We start from the raw sequence: 17,727 nt of genomic DNA on the forward strand, positions 1-17,727 counted from the left end.
CCTAACTCCCGTGTGCCCATGGGAATGCCTCTTAGAAGGTATTGTGGAGAAAGGAGAAGACTCAGGCTGCTCTCACTACCTGTGCACACAGACCCCATGAAATGATGTGGACAAACAGCAGCTGTGTCTGTCTCTCTACCAGATTCATGAGGCCACACAAGCGTGCTGACCTCTCCATCCTCGCGCGTGAGTGTCAGGCCAGACTTCATTGGCTGTGTGGGTGGAAAACACTAGGCCATTACACTATCCTTCATAAGTGTCAGCGGCCCAGGCAGCCTCTACATACCTCTTAGGCCCAAGCAGTATTGTATTTGCAGCTGGCAACTTGCAAAACCTCTGCAATGTTCTCTGGGAAAGCACCAACCTTAGCATCTTGCCAATGGACTGCAGAGAGAAGGAGAGCTTGTGCAATGCCTTTGTTTGGCTGAAGTGATGTGTATTACACAGAGCAAAGATGCTCTTTCTCCACCTGCAGCCCATGATGCTACAACCTGTGCTTTTCTGTAGGTGCTCTGTAGCCACCCAAAAGTCCAAGCCTTTGTCTTGCTACCAGATGCTCTGCTTACATGTATATTTCCTGGATAAGGATTAGGTTGACTTCTAATATTCATACCAGCCATAGCCCAGGAACAGTCTGTGAGTTGTGAAACACACTCAGCTGACACACTTCTTTAAAACATGCACAGGTTACTCCATCCACAAGACTAATTTTTTATCAGTGCTCAACACTGACTGAAAAGAGCTATGTGTGGGGGTACAACTTTCCCACAACAGGTGTGCGAAAGCCTTTGCTGTTTCATTACCTCACTTCTGTCCATATTTGTGCCTCTTAAGTGTCTTCCCCCTCTTGTGAACACCAAAGTCTCACTATATAAGATAAACTTCACAAGTCGTGTAGAGGACAATTCCAGCATCCATCCTAAGAGTGTTTAAACAATGTCCCGTGGATGGAGAAACCAGCACCCGGCCTGTGTTGCTCTATACTACCCTCTGGTTTCCTTCAACGGCATCAAGACAGACTTCACCTTTTACTTGTACAGTCAGCTGCTTCATCTACTGTCATGTCTGTTGCTTTCTGCCTCCGCTAGGTGCTTTCTGCCTCCACTATGTGCTTTCTGCCTCCGCTAGGTACTAGCTATGTGGTGGAGGTACTAGATACTAGCAGTAGTGACTAGTAGAGGTTGAAAAGTTGGCAGGGAATTCTCCAGTGTCCTCTGGCCAAGAGACAAGGCTGCCAGAGTGGTGTATCCGTACTGTGGCTGGTGTAGCATTTAGCACTGGTACTTACCATATCTATGGTAGGAAAGAGAGAAGTTGCAAACAAAAAGCAGCTAGCTTTTTACTGAGAAATTCTTGTTTAGCTTAGTCAAAGGAAGAAATGAGGACCCTAGAGGTTTCTGAGGTTAGGGGACCAGAGCTGAACATTTTGACAGGTAGGTGCAAGTTTGGGTAAAAAGAACAACACTGTCATGACACTGCTGTGCATGTACATTTGACAGAACTGTGAATCGTCACTGGTATGAACCTACGGTGCCAGGGCCTCATAATACCTGGTAGGGTGCATAAGCAAATATTGGGTAGACTATCATGAGCATCTTAAGATTAAACACATAATCACACTCATGGAATATTTGTACAGTACTGTTGTAGGATCTAACTTAAGAAAACTCAAGAGCATTTAGAAACTGAAAGACATTTTACTTGACTTTCTAAGCAAGTAAACCATACCAATGAACACACACACACACTCTCAGCAGGGCCAAAATGTGTGTGTCCAAGCGGTCTGGCCAAGTTCACCAGAGGGTGACATGGAAGGCAAAGGTTGCCACTGTTGAGTTGTCAGTATGCCTTCTGGGTTCCTCTTGAGCACCCAGGCCAACTCCTTCCAGGACAGGCCTCTAAGATCTTTTAGAAGACAAAAGTTGTGGTGTGATGTTTTGGCTCTGCATCTTATTTACTTAAGGCTTCATAAGTGTTAGGCAACGATGGGCATCTTTCATTTTCTTGTTTGGGATTATAACCTGTCATCCTCTTGGGATAACAGGAAGAGAAACAGCCCATAAGATGTACTGTATCTCCTCTGCTGTTGTTCTGTTGTCAGGCGCGTGTCTTCTGCCAGTGAGTCACCTTCTCTGTGGCACATCAGGGTGCAAGCAACACATTCCTCAGTGCTTACGAGAGTGATTGGTGTTAATCATGTCCTCGGCAATCAATGCACACCAGATCAATGCATACCATTCTTCTAACTCTTGTTTTGTCAATTCTCCTGGTGCTTTCACACATGTAACAGCTTCCAGGTAGTATGTCCAATGTGCTGGTTGTTACCTTCTACCTGCTAATGCTTACCAATCATGAGGGTAGGCAAATCACAAGTAGGGAGATGCTTAACTAGCTGTTGTCTGGTCTTGGCATCCTGAGCTGGGAAGGACAGTATCATCCTGATTTTAGGAATGACAGACTCTTCTGTAATCCCAGCCAGATAAATATAATTCCGTCACAATAAACTTAAACAACCTTGCTCGAGTGAAAAATCTGATAAGGAAAGTGCTGCTTATCTAGTTGTACATCTTCTAGTTTAAAGCCCCTCCATGAGGCTGGTATATCACCAGTATCTCTGATTAAACAGTTAATAGGGACTTTACCCATGTTAGAGTTGCACAGTCAAGCTTGATGAAACAATGAATTATTTTCACAACACCTTGCTATAGTTGTTCATGCAATCATTTTATACACAGTAGTGAAACTGAATCAACAAGAGCTTACATGTTTCTTAAGGTTTATTGCAAAATAACTGTAATATGGTGACCAGTGATTTCTCTCACCTCTCTTCCTGTTTCTTTGCTCAGGTGAATCCAGAAGAATCCTGAACTTCTTGTACTTTTCTGATCTCTCTTAACTGTACGCTTGATTTTAAAGCATGTCTAACATTGAAATAGTTTGGTTTGTTTATGAACAGACTTGGGCAACTTCAGAAAACTTAATAAATTAATATTAATAATTCAAAATATTATTAAAATATTAACTTTTCAAATTTGGCATTTTAGTGCTCTTGGGCCTGTTTTTCAATGTATTGCAGAAAGTCTGACTTAGGGTCAAGGCAATCAGAGACCTTCAGGAAGCAGTAACAAGACCCACACAACAGAGTCCAGGGTGAGTTGCAGCAGTCAGGAACAGAGACCTACTCAGGCTAATGAAGAGTACTGGAATTAGTTATGTCTCATAATTATTTTGGCTAAACGTAACTTTCCATGGCTTCATCCTGTTCCCATCTGTCTAATGTACCAATGCACAAAAATACAAGTCTCCAGGACCAATAACCCATTCTTTCTTCCAAGCGTTCATCTAGCAATCTTGAAAGAGGTTTCAGAAATAACTTTGTAAATAACACAGAAATTGCTGATAGTTACTAAACCAAGAAATCTACGTGTCCTCAAATGAGAAAAACTCTGAATCTACTCAGCAATGCCAGTGACTGCGGGAGATGTTTTTCAGGCTTGCGGTTAAGGATCAGAGAAACATGAAAAGGCAGTGCACCATATGACATGGCTTGATGAAACCCTGTCCTAGTTTAATCTCCGTACAATTCAGTTTCTAAATAGCACCGTAGGCCAGTAAATTGCTTAAAGCAAATACTAAAACAATCCTAGGATTACTTACAAAAGCACATCTTCATTTTAGGCATGTGCCTCTGCATAATCCTCAAGCAGGAATGACTCCGTAGCAGACGCACTCACCACCTCCCTGATGTGGACACAGCCCTGTGAGCTGACCATATGCTCCACACAAAGGCACATGAGCCTGCTGCTTCTTTTACATTGGCTGTGACGATAATAGAAAATTACAGGTCAGCAAATATGATGTGATTACTGTGTTTTGAATGGGATGTTTTAAGCCATTCCTGCTTGGCACACTGTGCACAAGCAGATCATGAGTTGCTTTTCCTGAGAAAATCTGGAAGAAAGCTAAGTGGTTAAATGAGCAATACCCTCCAGATATGCAGGTGTATGGTTGAGGTTTTTTTCCTTTGCTCACCCCTGGAGAATAGAAAGGGAGCATTACTGTGCCATGAATACACTTGCTGGGATGGTGAAGACCTCATGCCAGGCTGTGAAGTCTAAGAGTGAAAGACTGAGCTGGTTTGGACCCCGACCCATGGGCTGCTGTCTGGGGCTAATCTTGCACCTATGTCATCACTGTGGACTTGCCTGATGAGTCTTAGTTGCACTTGGCCACCATCCTGCTCTGTTCCCTTGCTGGATGGAGGTTCTGGGACAGGGGCTGGTTGGGGAAACCTGGCTCTGCTGCCCAAAATATCCCCCTCATCTTTCTGCTGACCAGCTCCCAGGGAGCTGCCAGCCCTCACAGTGCCTAGACATCCTTGTTCTGCCAAGAGAAAGCTCAAGCTGTGAAAACAACAGGCTTCAGATGGGCAAGGACTCCAGTCCCTCCAAGATCAGCACAGCTTCCCAGTTAACTCAGTCCATTTATTGATCAAGGCAATCTGAGATGACAGAACATCACAATATTTATGCTTACAAGCACCTTGATTTTTTACTGTTCTCTTTCCTTCCCAAATGCACTAGTTCAACTACTGCTGAAACCTTAACACGTGGTAGTTGACAAGTACCAGTTCCATAGGGAGCAAGGCACTTCTAAAACCTGGTTTGGAAAGAACTTCATCAAAACACTCCATCGTGGGAATGAATTAAATAAATTCAATACAAGCATTGCTTCAGACAGTTACAGAAGTGGCAGAAACATTCTAAACTGACTGGAAAGAAAATGCTGCAATTCTTATGAACCTTCAGAATGAATAAATTAGTACTTTTTAACTAAAAATAATTAAGTTCTTACAAGCTGTTCAGAAGTCTGTTTGGGAAAAGTCTTGCCAAGCTTTGTATGTTTATTTACAAGGATAGAAGAGTCTTGCATTTGCATGGAGATCCACTGCAGTGCTGGAGGAATGCTACTCTAGGACAGAGCCCTGCAGTAAATAACTACGCACACAGAAAAAGATGTCATTATAAATACAACAAGTGATTAGCTATCACTGGAGCTCCTTCCAGTACCTAAAGGGCACCTACATGAAAGCTGGAGAGGGATACTTTGTCGAGAAGTAATGGTATTAAACTAAATGAGAGTTGATTTAGATTAGATGCAAGGAAGAAATTCATTACTGTGAGGGTGGTGGGCACTGGAAGAAGCTACCCAGAAAAGCTGTGGATGCCCCATCCCTGGAAGTGTTGAAAGCCAGTTTGGATTGGGCTTTGGGCAACCTGGTCTGGTGGGAGGTATGATTACCTTGCCCAGTCCTGTTTTGTTCTAGCCTTAAGGATGGGGAGTGAATGTTTTTACAGTTGGTCTCCTTTGATCATTTCCGTAGACTCAGACAGAGCCTGCTACTGTTGTCCTGCAGGGATGTGCACAAGTGCCAGCAGCCACATCCCACCACCTCTAGACTCTTGGATGGAAGCACCCACAGCTTACCTTTGGGGAGAGCATTCCCACCCCTCCTCAACTTCCATCCTGCCCTCTGCCACCCACCTTTTCTCTCAGGGTGCGTGGATGCTAGGGGCATCGTGGGCAGCGGGCACCTGCCAGTGTTGCAAGCTACAGAAAGTTGTCCCTGAGCAGGGGGAGGACTGGACAAGCTGAAGTCCCTTGCTTGCATACAACAAGAGATCTGTGCTCCTCCAGAGGTTTAAGGCAGTACAACCACACAGAGCCCAGTGGACCCTTTTTGCTTTATTATTATTTTTCATACATCTTTGTGGGAAAAGTGCCTTATCCTTTGCTCTGCTTGCTTGTAGACATATTTTAAGAATATCATTGCACAAACAGGCAAATTCACCATTCCTCCCCTAATCAATACTGTATTATGAAGGGTAATCCAGAGGCTAAGAACAGAGTTAGACTCCCGACTCTTCTTCTCTCTCACACATAAAGAAAACCAAAACATTTTCTGAGACTCAGCAAAAAGTGACTTTTCCTGCTGGGTTTGGACCTTGGGACTATTACATGAAATGGTGCAAAATGGTCTTTCTCGGTACAGCTTATTGAAAACCCTGTTGTGTATATCAAGTTTGGTGTCACCTGAATCAGCAGTACTAGCTCTTTTTATTACTAGCAGAAAGTTTTTAGCTCCTTCCGACTGTAAAGCAATGAACTTTGTGGTCCCATCTGAACACTCTTGAAACACCAGCATGCACAACAGAGCCGAGCTGCTATCCTGTTGTTCGCAGCTGGGAACCCAGCCACAGGGAGGCCAGAGCCTACAGCAGCAGCCAAGAGCCAAGCTCCACAGAAATTGCTTGCTGCTGGAAACTCATGTGAGTGAGGCATCTGAGAGACTCAGAGTCGAAAGTCCATGCCTAACTTCTGCGAGGACCTCCATCTACTTAACCTAAATCCCATGTGATTCTCTGATCGTGGGATTGGCCTATTTTCCTCACTTGCCAGAGTAATAATAATCCCACAACACGTGCAGCAGTTTAACGAACCTTTTCCCCCTCTTTTTTTCCTTATTTTTTTTTCTTCAAATAAAAGAAGCCCCCAAAGATAAAGGAGAAATGAACAATTACTGCCACTTTTCCAACTCTAGGCATTCTTTTTCATCAGTTCAAGAATTTCTTTGTATACGTGTTCATATGCTTGCATACCCCAAAGGAAATCAAAGTGGACAAATTCGGGAATATACTTCTTGTACACCATGTTGGTTATACGAGGCAGTGTTATATTTACATCTTCAGGGGCTGAAATCCAGTCCTTGCCACCGTACCATGCAGCAAGTGGTGCTTTCATATTTTCCAGTTCATAGAAAGGAGGTGTGCTCTGGAAGATAAATAATATTACTTGAGAAAGAAAAGCCTGTGAAGTCACAGACAATTTGAAGATACAAAGTGTTCTTGATTGCTGCTTGGAATTTCTTGCCTATCTGGAGAAATGGCCCAGAAAATATCGCTGCAGATCTTGACTATGTCTTGGACTCCCACGCATTTCACCAGACAGACGAAAAATCACCAATGAATGACATCACACAACTCTTCTTTATAAGACAGGTAGAATCCCATATGACAAGGTAAATTCCATAAATCCCATAACATTCAGTCTCAGTCACAGCAATATTTTCATTTCACAGCAATATTTTCATTTCACAGCAATCTTTTCCTTCCTTCCTTCCTTCCTTCCTTCCTTCCTTCCTTCCTTCCTTCCTTCCTTCCTTCCTTCCTTCCTTCCTTCCTTCCTTCCTTCCTTCCTTCCTTCCTTCCTTCCTTCCTTCCTTCTCTTCTCTTCTCTTTCTTTCTTTCTTTCTTTCTTTCTTTCTTTCTTTCTTTCTTTCTTTCTTTCTTTCTTTCCTATTGACAAATGAGAATGAATTTCTCTTACCTGGTTATAATGAAGCACATTGTCGCTGCCATAATCATAATATTTGAATTCCCCTGTTTGATAGAGCTAGAAGAGGAGAGCTATGTTTATTTTCCATGCATTGCATGAGACCATGAGAAAGATAAAAGCAGGTGAGGAAGGGTGGATAGATGATTTAACCCTGCATAGCTTCAAATATCAGTGAGAAGCTATTTTTGACGGCATAGTCTATTAATAGCACTAAAGATAGACAAATCAAGCATGCTGATGCCCTAGAAATTACGTATTTCATTTCTAAATGGTAATAAACTGATCGAAACTGAACAGAAATGCTTTAGGAAGGTTTTGCATTGAAGCACTGCATGTGCCATCATTTCAAATGTCAGCAGGGGACCAGAGTTCACATTCCTCTGGGATGGAAGCATGAGCTGTGTCCCAGTTTGTATTTTCCTGTCATGCTTCTGCTGTCACACAAGATGCTTTGTTTTCACTTAATTAGTCTGACCAACACTTGATAACAACAGGAATCAACAGTTGCAGAAGGAGGACATTCCACCAGCTCTGTGCAATAAGCTGCCTGCTCCTTGGAGGAGGTTCAGCAGCTGGCGCCCAGTGCTGGGGCTTGCTGCCAGCCGTCAGAGGGAACAACTGCATGGTTGCGGTTGCCAGGAGACCCCACTGCTCCCTCCTGCCACCAGGGCTCAAGGATGCTGCTTGTTGTGTGTGATATTGTCATTCACAAGGAGAGCTCGACTCCTAGGAAGATTTCAGCATGGCCTGTAAGTTCCCTTGGCATTGCTCACGGTTTTCCTCTCTCCTCTCTTGGGTGACTGGTAAGCTGCAGAGCATAGATGCCTGGAGGCTGAAGCCCCAGAAACACACAGTGCACCTAACACACATCCAAGAGCTATCATCAAAAAAAGGCACATGTCATTAACTCTGGGCAAGTTTCCTTTGTCTGTCATGGTCCATGGCTACAACAGAAGTTGTGCATGTTTTCAATGATTAATTGTTTTGGACACTGGATCTATTGACCCTCGTCTATTAGCCTTTACTCTAATATCTCTTGTTATGATTTATTACCAGTTTTTCCTTCCTTCTCCATCTCCTAGCAGCTCTAAAGTCTTCTAGTCATCTTTTGTTGAAAGTTGCGGCCAAAAGAACTGCATCTGCACAACTATTTCATGCCAAATTTCCCCCTTCTCTCATAGAGCTCTGCAGGGAAAGTAATGGAGGATTATACCTAAGTAATGAAAAGAGGTCCTTGGCAGCTTAGAGAGAAGAATATGGTTCCTGGTTGCATGCTATCTTATTCTATAGCAGGAAATATTACCTGGCGCCAATGTAACATGTTTTTTAGGGATGTTGAATCAGGGTAGCGAGACAAGTAGACATCTATGCGGCTCTGGAAGAAACCATGGAGATATTTATTCTCTGCACTGGGGAAATCCCATTAGAAATAAATTTAATCCTGTTCAGTAGCAATACAATGTCTTTGACTCACACAGGCTAGCTGGGGCTCTCATTTGCACAAACTGCTTTATCTTATCTCTTTGAAGTCAAGACTCAGCCCCATGTCATACAAACCAACACTGCAGGCAGACAGCGGCATGAAGGGTGCTGTACAGATCCCTTCGGTAAGCCTGGCAGTTTTCATGGGATGCTGGGTCAGATTACGAGTCTATGCAGTTTTCAAAGTAAAACTGTATCTTGTGCTCAGGACCCTGTTGCAAAGACAATGTGCAACACATCACAGTAGTTCTACACATTATTTCTAAAGCATTCCCTCCTTGGAAAATTAAGGAATAACACCATCAATTTCTTTGAGAAATAGTGGCCTAGCTCTGACTCTATCCATGACCAACCTAGGTACCTCCATTGACCTGTCACTGATTTTACTTGCAGGAGACAATTGTGACAGGATCTGGCTCTGAGGAAATGGCCCTTCCCCACATGAAGCTGTGAGGGGGTCTCCATCCTCGGGGACAGCCCCAACTCACCTGGACACAGCAACAAGCAACCTGGGTTGCTGCAGTGCTGGCCCTGTTGGGCGCAGATTTTTCGGTGAATGAAAGATGCAAAAGGCAGGTGAAGGCAGCTAGCTGATGGTGCTGCTTTACTTGGCTTTGAGGCACTACATGTGTCAAGTCTTGGAGTATTTTAGGTGACGTAAGAGTCACAGGGTCCCAGAACATTTCACACAATCTCTGCGCTGGGGGGTCTGCTGTGCAGGTGGCCAGCTCCACTGCCTGCCCCACTTCAGACAGCCAGTGAAAACAGGATACTGTGCTTTCCTTGACATTGTTTGCACAGTCAAATCAGGCTTAAACAGTCAGAAACTGGATCACTTAACAAGTAATCAGTAGCATACATACCACATTTAAGCTGTCGGTAAACCCACCAGGCAAGTAAAGGACCAAAGAGCAAAAGCTTTTAAAGAATGTGTAGCCGCACAGACGGGAAGTCACTTGCTGCAAAATCTCGCCCTTATCGAAGACCAGTATGTGTCCTAAAATGAACTACAAAATGCAGAAGCATCAGTCAGCATGGTTCACAGTGCTTCAGCAGCACGCAGAGGAGAGCTCACAAAGCCAGAACAACCCTCAGGAGATGTTGGCTACCAAAGATGGGGACCAGGGGTCTTACATTGTGTGGCTGATGTTGCACTCTGTGTGGCCATGTAGGTCAGGAAAATGGGGAGCAAGGCTCTGTCTACTGGGACATCTACAACCACCTGAACTTGCTGTGCATCTGCCCTGGATTGGCAGCTGCAAGCACGCTGTACCACTAGGATGTGACATGGAGGTGGCTGTCAGCAGTGAATCCCTACACCCCCAAGCCTGCTGTGTGAGCTTGGTAGGAGGTGAGTCAGCAGCTCCATCCCTGCCCTTTGGAAGGGCTCACACTCCTATTTCTCTTCCAGATGTTCCACCAGAAATCTGCTCACCCCTGGAAGTTGCTGTCTGCATTCCCACAACTTTGCTGTGCTTTGTAATTCGGCCTTTTCCAAAAAGATCAGGGCCCTGGAAGAGCCAGGATCTTTCCTAGAAGAAGTTTCTTCTAGAAGGAAGGACTCAGAAACAATATCTAGAAATAACTCTTATCTGGTTAGGACTGGACAGCATGATGCTTTACATGGTTTAATGCTCCCCAGGTTCAATACTACAATTACAAATGTACCCTGCTAAACGCAAAAGGCACACAGAGAGCAGGGAAATGAAAGCGACTTTCACCTTCCCCTCTCAATTCATGTGTTTCAGGGCAAACATTCCTTTTGGTAGGACCTTTCTCAAGTGCTAAATCAAGGACTGACCAACAGGAAAACCAGGAGAGTGTGTGGCGAGAACCTACCTTAACCAGACTCTCAGGAAGGTCAAACACTCTGACCAAGGGTGACTTCATGTTTGAGCTCGTGGTGATAGGAGCCAATGCGAAAAACATCTTGATTTTGCGATCCAGCTCAGGAATGGAAGAAAATGCGATGAAACCTGTGGGAGTGAGAAGGAATCAGACGCTGCCCTGCTATTTATGTGTGAGTTTTGGCTCCCTGATGCATGTGTCCATTGGAAGAGTCCCTAGAAAGTGCTCTAACATGCAAGAACAAGTGCATGTTGGTGACCTGACCTGGACCTTTTGCTGCTGATGCATTTCAGCTCCTAGCTTGAATGTACAGTCCAGCTGCAGCTCCCACAAGCCCTTCTTCAGGCTCTGGCAACAGCAGGATTAATCAAAAACCAATGCTGCAACAGTTTTTGGACCACCACTGCTCAAATATAATATAAACCTATACACAAATATAATATAAACTTATACACGAGGTGCACAGCCAACCTAATCCTGATGCCGTCATAAGTACCTGTGGTGGTGCCTTGAGAGTAAGCCACATAGTATAACTGCTCCTGTCCAGTTTTCCGCAAAATGTAGTTGATTGTTGCTGGAAGGTCATACATGGCCATTTCATGAAAGCTGCAACAGAGATGGGAATGTAACTAAACTATTAGCATGATGAGAGTAATAGGCATGCCATGACAAGTTTTTCCATGTAGTATTCCCACCAGCACATACGCAGGATCTGTGCTGCCACCTCTGAGTGGCAAAGTTTATTTGCTATTTGTCCCCATAAAAGATTACTACATTTGCTCTGGAATGTGCCATCTGCTCCTATCACCTGGAGGAGCCCCAGCCGCATGAACACTTTTGAGAATTGATTTGTTTGCAGCAAAGGCTAAATTAGGGAAAGACTATTTGGGTAGGGCTATTTTTGCTAGGTCTCTAGCAGATACGGGCACCCCGGTCGTGTCTTGGTGGTGAAAGTAAACTTTATGCCCAAGGGCAGCTTATGCAATTGCGCTGGTGGAGCCACTTCTCCAGTCTAAGGAAACTGCAGGGCCAGGGCTAGGAGCCCAACACCGTACCAGATACCTGCTTACTCTTCTGAAAACACTCCTGGGCAGATCTAATGGCATTTCTGTAGCTTCATTGAAAATACCTGTAAGCTGAGTATTTCTCGTTGCGATATTCAAACTCTTTGTGTTTGCGTGACCAGCTGTTCCCCCTGCTGTTTCCTATCCAGACATCATAGCCAGCATCTGCGAGGATGAAGCCCAGGCTGCTGTTGGGCAGGTTAGTAACCCAGTTACTGCCCTCCAACACCAGGCCATGCTGCAGGAGCACTGCAGGCTTTGGAGCTGAAGAAAGAAGAAAAGGGTCATTTTCTCCAACATAACTTTCTATTCACACTTCCGATACTGCTTTGTCAGTGCCCCACTGCAGAATTGACTGCAGTGTAGGGAGAATAATTTGCCTGTGACCTTCAGCCTCTTTGGCGATGTGTTTTTGGTGAACGTGTCAGCTCTTTGGTAATCCCAGGCCAGAGAAAACTGATAAAATGAAGCTGAAAAAAAAAAAGGTGGGACTCCACACTGAATGCAGCATGGTAAATTACACCCCCAGGAAGAAGGAAACCATGCCCCATGTCTGTCTGGACACTGAATGTGCCCATTGTATGGAGACCACCCTCCTCCTTGTGCCTTTTGTTTGGTTCAGTGTAGTCTAGGCTTTGTGTCTATCTCTCACAGCACAGCCCCATCACAAGAGACACTGGTACTTGAGGTGGCCAGAAGCATCTCCTCCACCCATTTCTGCCCACTTCAATCTATATGGGCAAATTCCAGCACCCCAGAAAAAAAAAATATATATGTGTTTTTTTGACACAGCACCAAAAAGCCTGAACTGCCATAGGAAGAGAGTAGAAGAGAGCATAGAAAGATTCGATTTGGAAAGGACTGATCCAATTCCCTGGTCAAAGCAGGTCCAAATTCACAGCCACAATAGGTCATCATAGGGATATATGAATTCAAACAGGAGGTCTACCACAGGCTGCAGCATGAAATGGTTCATATAAAAGTCCTTTCTCCTCTCCTCTCCTCTCCTCTCCTCTCCTCTCCTCTCCTCTCCTCTCCTCTCCTCTCCTCTCCTCTCCTCTCCTCTCCTCTCCTCTCCTCTCCTCTCCTCTCCTCTCCTCTCCTCTCCTCTCCTCTCCTCTCCTCTCCTCTCCTCTCCTCTCCTCTCCTCTCCTCTCCTCTCCTCTCCTCTCCTCTCCTCTCCTCTCCTCTCCTCTCCTCTCCTCTCCTCTCCTCTCCTCTCCTCTCCTCTCCTCTCCTCTCCTCTCCTCTCCTCTCCTCTCCTCTCCTCTCCTCTCCTTTTTCTTTGTCTTCTCTTTGTTATGTTATTTTCCAGACCCTCACTGTAAGATGACAAAGTAACCCTACACTCACTTACAGTGACTTACACTCATCTGCCATGTTCATATGTCAGTCCTCCCATTTCCCAGGAGATTGACACCCTGCCCAGAGTGGGGCATCATCCTTTCCCTTTGAAACAATAGCTCAAGTCAGGAGCAGAAAGCAGCCAAAATGGAGAGATGGCATTGGACTGGACACATGGTTTGTTTTTGGTAATAAATGGCTCTACAAAGAATACCTTTACCAGGTTCATGGGTCCATATTCCAGCTTCCCTTGTACTTTAGTTCATGGGTTTGTCTGGCTTTGGACTGGAGTAAAGTCTGGGGACAGATTTCTTTGCCTCATTCATTTTCCTTATCTTTCCCCTCCTCTTTTGGGTAGATCCTCCTGGAACAACAGGGTTGGCACGGTGGGCACCTGCATTTCTTCTGCTCCCAAGACTAATTCGACAGGGAAGGATGCCTATCTGAGGACCCACCCATGTTGAGGCAGACATTCCCATACCTTCCTCCAGCCCAGCAAAGTTTTCGGGGCCCCAGGACCCAGAAGACCTTCTTGTGGCACTTACAGACACAAAACATGCTGGAACCTTGTGTCTCTGCATCATGGGAGGTGCTTGAACTCCCCGAGTTGTCTCTACCATGAGGAATCCTCTGTATGGTGAGGTAATAACCATCATCTGTCACAATTTCATGCTCTTCATAGGGGTACCCATGGTAGCGAATGATTTCACCCTGCAGGACAGGAGGGATGACATGGGGCAGGTCTGAAGGAAAGTGGGGATTCTCCATACTGGAAAGATGCCACACCAAGCTCTGGCCACCCTGTCCCAGATCTGGTTACTCCTGCTGTCAGCAGGAGGGTGGTATAGGGACCTCCCTAGGTCCCCTCACCAATGCTGTGGAGATACCATGACTTCAGCTAACAGTTTTGGCAGGTATGAGTTTCTCTCACTCAGGTCTAGTAAAGAAAGGCCCAGGGCTGATTTTTATTTTGCAATCAATGGCTATGAAGAGCTAGGCAGCAATGAGAGTTAAGCTCCAAGCCTGAGACAGCTGCCTGGATCAAACCAGTTGACCCAGACCAGACTGCCCATAAATGCCAGCTGTAAATCTGTGTGTATATATACACAGGTAGACAAAAAGTCTAATAATCCTCTGGCACCAAACTCTGGTAAAAATACACATGCAGAGACCATGGGTCCTATCTAGACTGTGACAGTATATACCTTACATATCCAAGATTTGAGCTGGCACATCAGGAAAAGAGCAGAGAGAAGGCAGGACTTACAACATCCATGAACACCTCGGGGCTTGCATTGCACTTTTCAGTGCTGCAGATCAAACAAGCAATGGTGAAGAACAGCCACATCATGGTTCTCTGCAAAACAGTGTCAATATAATGAGAGTAAGAGACATTGATCTTGCTGGCACAGGAGACAGGAATGGCATTTGACATGTGCTATACTTTTATTAGTAGATTAATCTGACCACCCAACAGGTGAAACAATTTTAAAGTTGAAAGCATCCAATTTGTTTTAAGAAATGCTCATTTTGCTTATCTTGTACAATGTCAGGGTCCAAACTCCATCACATTTTAATCACAAGTTCTCCGTCAGAGCCTTGTATTTTGAAAAAGTATTTACATGCACATACACATATACATCTGTACCCACCTAAGCATTCCTGGTCTTTGAGGAGAGGATTACAGACTATTCATTTTAAATGATGTTTCAGATAGTCAGAATAATAGATTATTTGTTTAAACTAGCCGAACTAGTCAGAAGTAAATCACTCAGTTTTAAATTTTAGGCTAATCAAGGTTTTGTTTATAACACTTTTGGTTGGGCTCTCTTTATGGCTGGAGGTAAGACTGTAGAAACCTTAGGACACTTTGGATTTGTTTGCAAACCAGCATGATGTACTGTCCCAGGAGACCTGCTCTTCTCCCTGACAGCACAAATGCTGTACCAAGACTTCACGCATTTTAAGGAGCCCACATGGGGGTCCCACTGCTCCTTCATGTGCGTGGCTTTCACAGCACAGGCATCGAGTCTGCATGGTCAGTGCCGGAAAGGACCTCAGATCATGCTGTGGTCACACTGAGGCAGCATGGAGACCAGCTGACAGCCCAGTCAAAGGCCCACTGCAATCCACCCCACTGCCTCCCTGCAAAATATCTTGCTGGCCAAGGAAAGGAGGAGAGTGAGCAGGTTTCCATCATCTCTAACTGGCTTTCCTTGCTGCAGGAGGTGGTTGCACAGTGGGGAAGAAGGCCACCTACTCCCTTTGCTGTCTCTGGAGCAGATGTGGGCAGGATCACACCAGCACTGCTGCACTGGTGGAGGGGGCATTTGGAGGTCTTTTGCCCATGTCCTACTCACAGCAGGGCTATCACCAGCACTGGGTCCTGGTGGTTGTGGCATGGCCCAGCCAATGGAGACCCCCCACCTCCCCAGGAACCTCCCTGCTCTCGGGGAGAAGGGTTCCCTGCACCTGGGGTTGCCAGGCATCTCATTGCCTGTGGCAGCTGGGGTCAGCCACAGGCAGCTGCAGGGCCTTTCTCACCATGCTCATCAGGAAGGCAGGGCCACCAGGACCAGCAGGCAGAGGAGGGAGGCTCAGCAGGGCAGTGGCTGTGTGTGCTCCTGATGGCTCCACTCCCCAAGATGCCTGGGTCTGTCTTGTTGCTTTGTATTGAAAAGCAAAGCAAGGGGAGACAGAAAGAGGCAGAAAGCATTTTTCATGGTGCAACGTCACGGGAATAGCATGTAATTTCAAGGGAAGAGCCTAGCTCAGGATGGACCTTTCCTTGCATCAGCCAACCAGGAAAAATATCCTCTTTGTGATTGGTAGCTCAGCAGCAGAGAGAAACCTCTTGCACCAGCAGCACGTTCCTGACTTCTGAGCATCCCCACCATCCCTCCCTTGAGCAGAAAACAACTGTTCTGTTGTCCCCCCCATCCGCGGGACCCTTCAGCTCACTGCACCTCTCTCCTGACGCCCACACGGATGCAGTTCAAGCGCAGAAGGAGAAAGGGTTACCCGTCAGCTTGTCTGCCGCAGCAGGGCAGGTGCCTTTCTCCCAGGATCTGCTGAGCAGGAGGGAGCGGAGCGTGCTTTCTGTGCTGCACTCTCCCCACACACACCTGGCTGTTATCCCTCTCCTCCGTGCACCTGGCAGTGACGCAAGTTGCCACTCCCCCTAATCCCTTCTCCCACTAATGTGCAACTTACCCGAGGACTGGAATCGCTCCAAAAGGAGACACCCTTCCTACCCAGGCTCATGTCAGAGTATTACCCAGAAGAGGAGAGAGACATGGCAAATCGGACATTCCCACCTAATGCAGTGCAGTGTGATCTGACATTGTCCATGGCCTCCATGGGGCCAGTGTGCTGCTGCCAGACCGCTCCCTGCCTGTAACGGGGTGGAAGGGGCTGGGGATGAAGCTGCCTTGCGCTCCCACGGGAGCAGTTTCATCAGGAGGACATGCCCTTTCTCATATAGCACGCGGGATGCCTGCTGGGAGCACTGCATGAGGTGACTTTCTCTGCTGGGTGTCCGTGCATGGCCACCCCCACCTGTGTGGTTACCTCCATGTGTTGGCGTGCACTTAATGTGGCCCCTGCTAGGTGATGTGAGCCTGCCCACTGTGCCTCCTGTGGGCTGTACTGCTTCGCAGCTGGCAGTGTCCTCAGTCCACTGCTGCCAGGGAGGCTCTGCAGAGCTGGCGAAGGCTGGCATGGGCTGTGGGTGGATTTTTGGCAGCACTGCTTTCCAAACCAACGCTCCACCCCTCGCCAAACTGCCTACGCACTTGCATATTGCAACGACCCAGCTTAAGAGGGAGCAGTGTGATCTGGGGTCTGGCTCCTGTTGTCCTTCCTGACGTTAATACCTGCTATATTTGGTCAAGCAGAGCTTGTTAAAATACAAACAGGAGCTCTTTGGGAAGCCTAGACAAGCCCACCTCAATCCAAAGCTGTAATGACTGGTTTTCACTAATGACTAGCTTAAGGCAGGGCCAAAAGCTCTCCCAGCTGCACCTCTCACGAGCAGTGACTCAGCACAGAGCCTGATTTTTCCCCTGCAGGGAGCGGAGGAAAGGCAGAAAAGCAGGATCAAGTATGTTGACAACAAACCACTCCTCCTGCCCCCCAGCGTATATTAACACCGAGGAAACTCACCTTTCTTTGGGGGAGAGGCCTTCAGAGAGTTTCCTGATCTAGCCATGGCTACTCCTGGTCCCATGCACCAAGTCTAGGTCTGTGTTACTTCCCATACTACTTTCCATATTACTTGAGCCTGATGGAAAGAGAGCAGAACAGGAGCTAAATCTTCACCAAGTTGTTCCCAGTGATCTCAGCCCTCAGCGCACTCTTGTGTGGGATGGGGACTTTCCAGAGAGGTCCCAGCACATCTGCTGAGGCTTGCTACGCTACCAGGATGGAGTAGTGTCCCCTGGGTCCCTTCTGCACCAGTCCCAGCCCATATCTCACTACTGCCATCTCTGCAGCCCCATAAATATTCCCTCCCTCTCCTCAAGCACTGATAAAATCAGTCTGGAAGGCCTCCAGAATGACCTCAATCAGCCCTGAATTATTGCATAGGCTATTA

The 17,727-nt window shown here is 46.3% G+C and overlaps 2 protein-coding genes across 6 annotated transcripts in view; one reads left to right on the plus strand and one right to left on the minus strand.

The window, feature by feature from the left end:
• The window catches only part of LOC137859132 (lipase member M-like), a 51,675-nt gene that overhangs the window by 14,244 nt on the left and 19,704 nt on the right, over nt 1-17,727 (plus strand). For 2 of the 4 annotated variants that reach the window (XM_068687807.1, XM_068687805.1), the window contains exons 2-4: nt 10,626-10,897; nt 11,939-11,988; nt 13,492-13,775. The exons of 1 other annotated variant lie outside the window; for it this stretch is intronic. In XM_068687807.1, coding sequence (XP_068543908.1) covers nt 13,752-13,775 — 24 coding nt within the window. In that variant the 5' untranslated portion in view covers nt 10,626-10,897; nt 11,939-11,988; nt 13,492-13,751. The remainder of the gene's footprint in view (nt 1-10,625; nt 10,898-11,938; nt 11,989-13,491; nt 13,776-17,727) is intronic. One more of the 4 variants, XM_068687806.1, reaches the window with a different exon arrangement.
• Nucleotides 5,748-16,283, minus strand: LOC137859134 (lysosomal acid lipase/cholesteryl ester hydrolase-like). Of its 2 annotated transcripts, XM_068687812.1 has the most exons (10): nt 16,155-16,283; nt 14,401-14,490; nt 13,679-13,844; nt 11,855-12,053; nt 11,222-11,331; nt 10,717-10,853; nt 9,741-9,884; nt 8,699-8,770; nt 7,387-7,452; nt 5,748-6,831 (listed from the first exon to the last, which is right to left on the minus strand). In XM_068687812.1, the coding sequence occupies exons 2-10, from the start codon at nt 14,482-14,484 to the stop codon at nt 6,598-6,600; spliced, it is 1,212 nt and encodes a 403-aa protein (XP_068543913.1). In that variant the 5' UTR covers nt 14,485-14,490; nt 16,155-16,283; the 3' UTR covers nt 5,748-6,597. The 2 variants fall into 2 exon arrangements, with proteins under 2 accessions (XP_068543913.1, XP_068543912.1); XM_068687811.1 differs by having other exon boundaries at nt 6,690-7,452.

Source organism: Anas acuta, chromosome 7 (assembly GCF_963932015.1).
Source record: "Anas acuta chromosome 7, bAnaAcu1.1, whole genome shotgun sequence".
Lineage (NCBI taxonomy): Eukaryota > Metazoa > Chordata > Aves > Anseriformes > Anatidae > Anas > Anas acuta.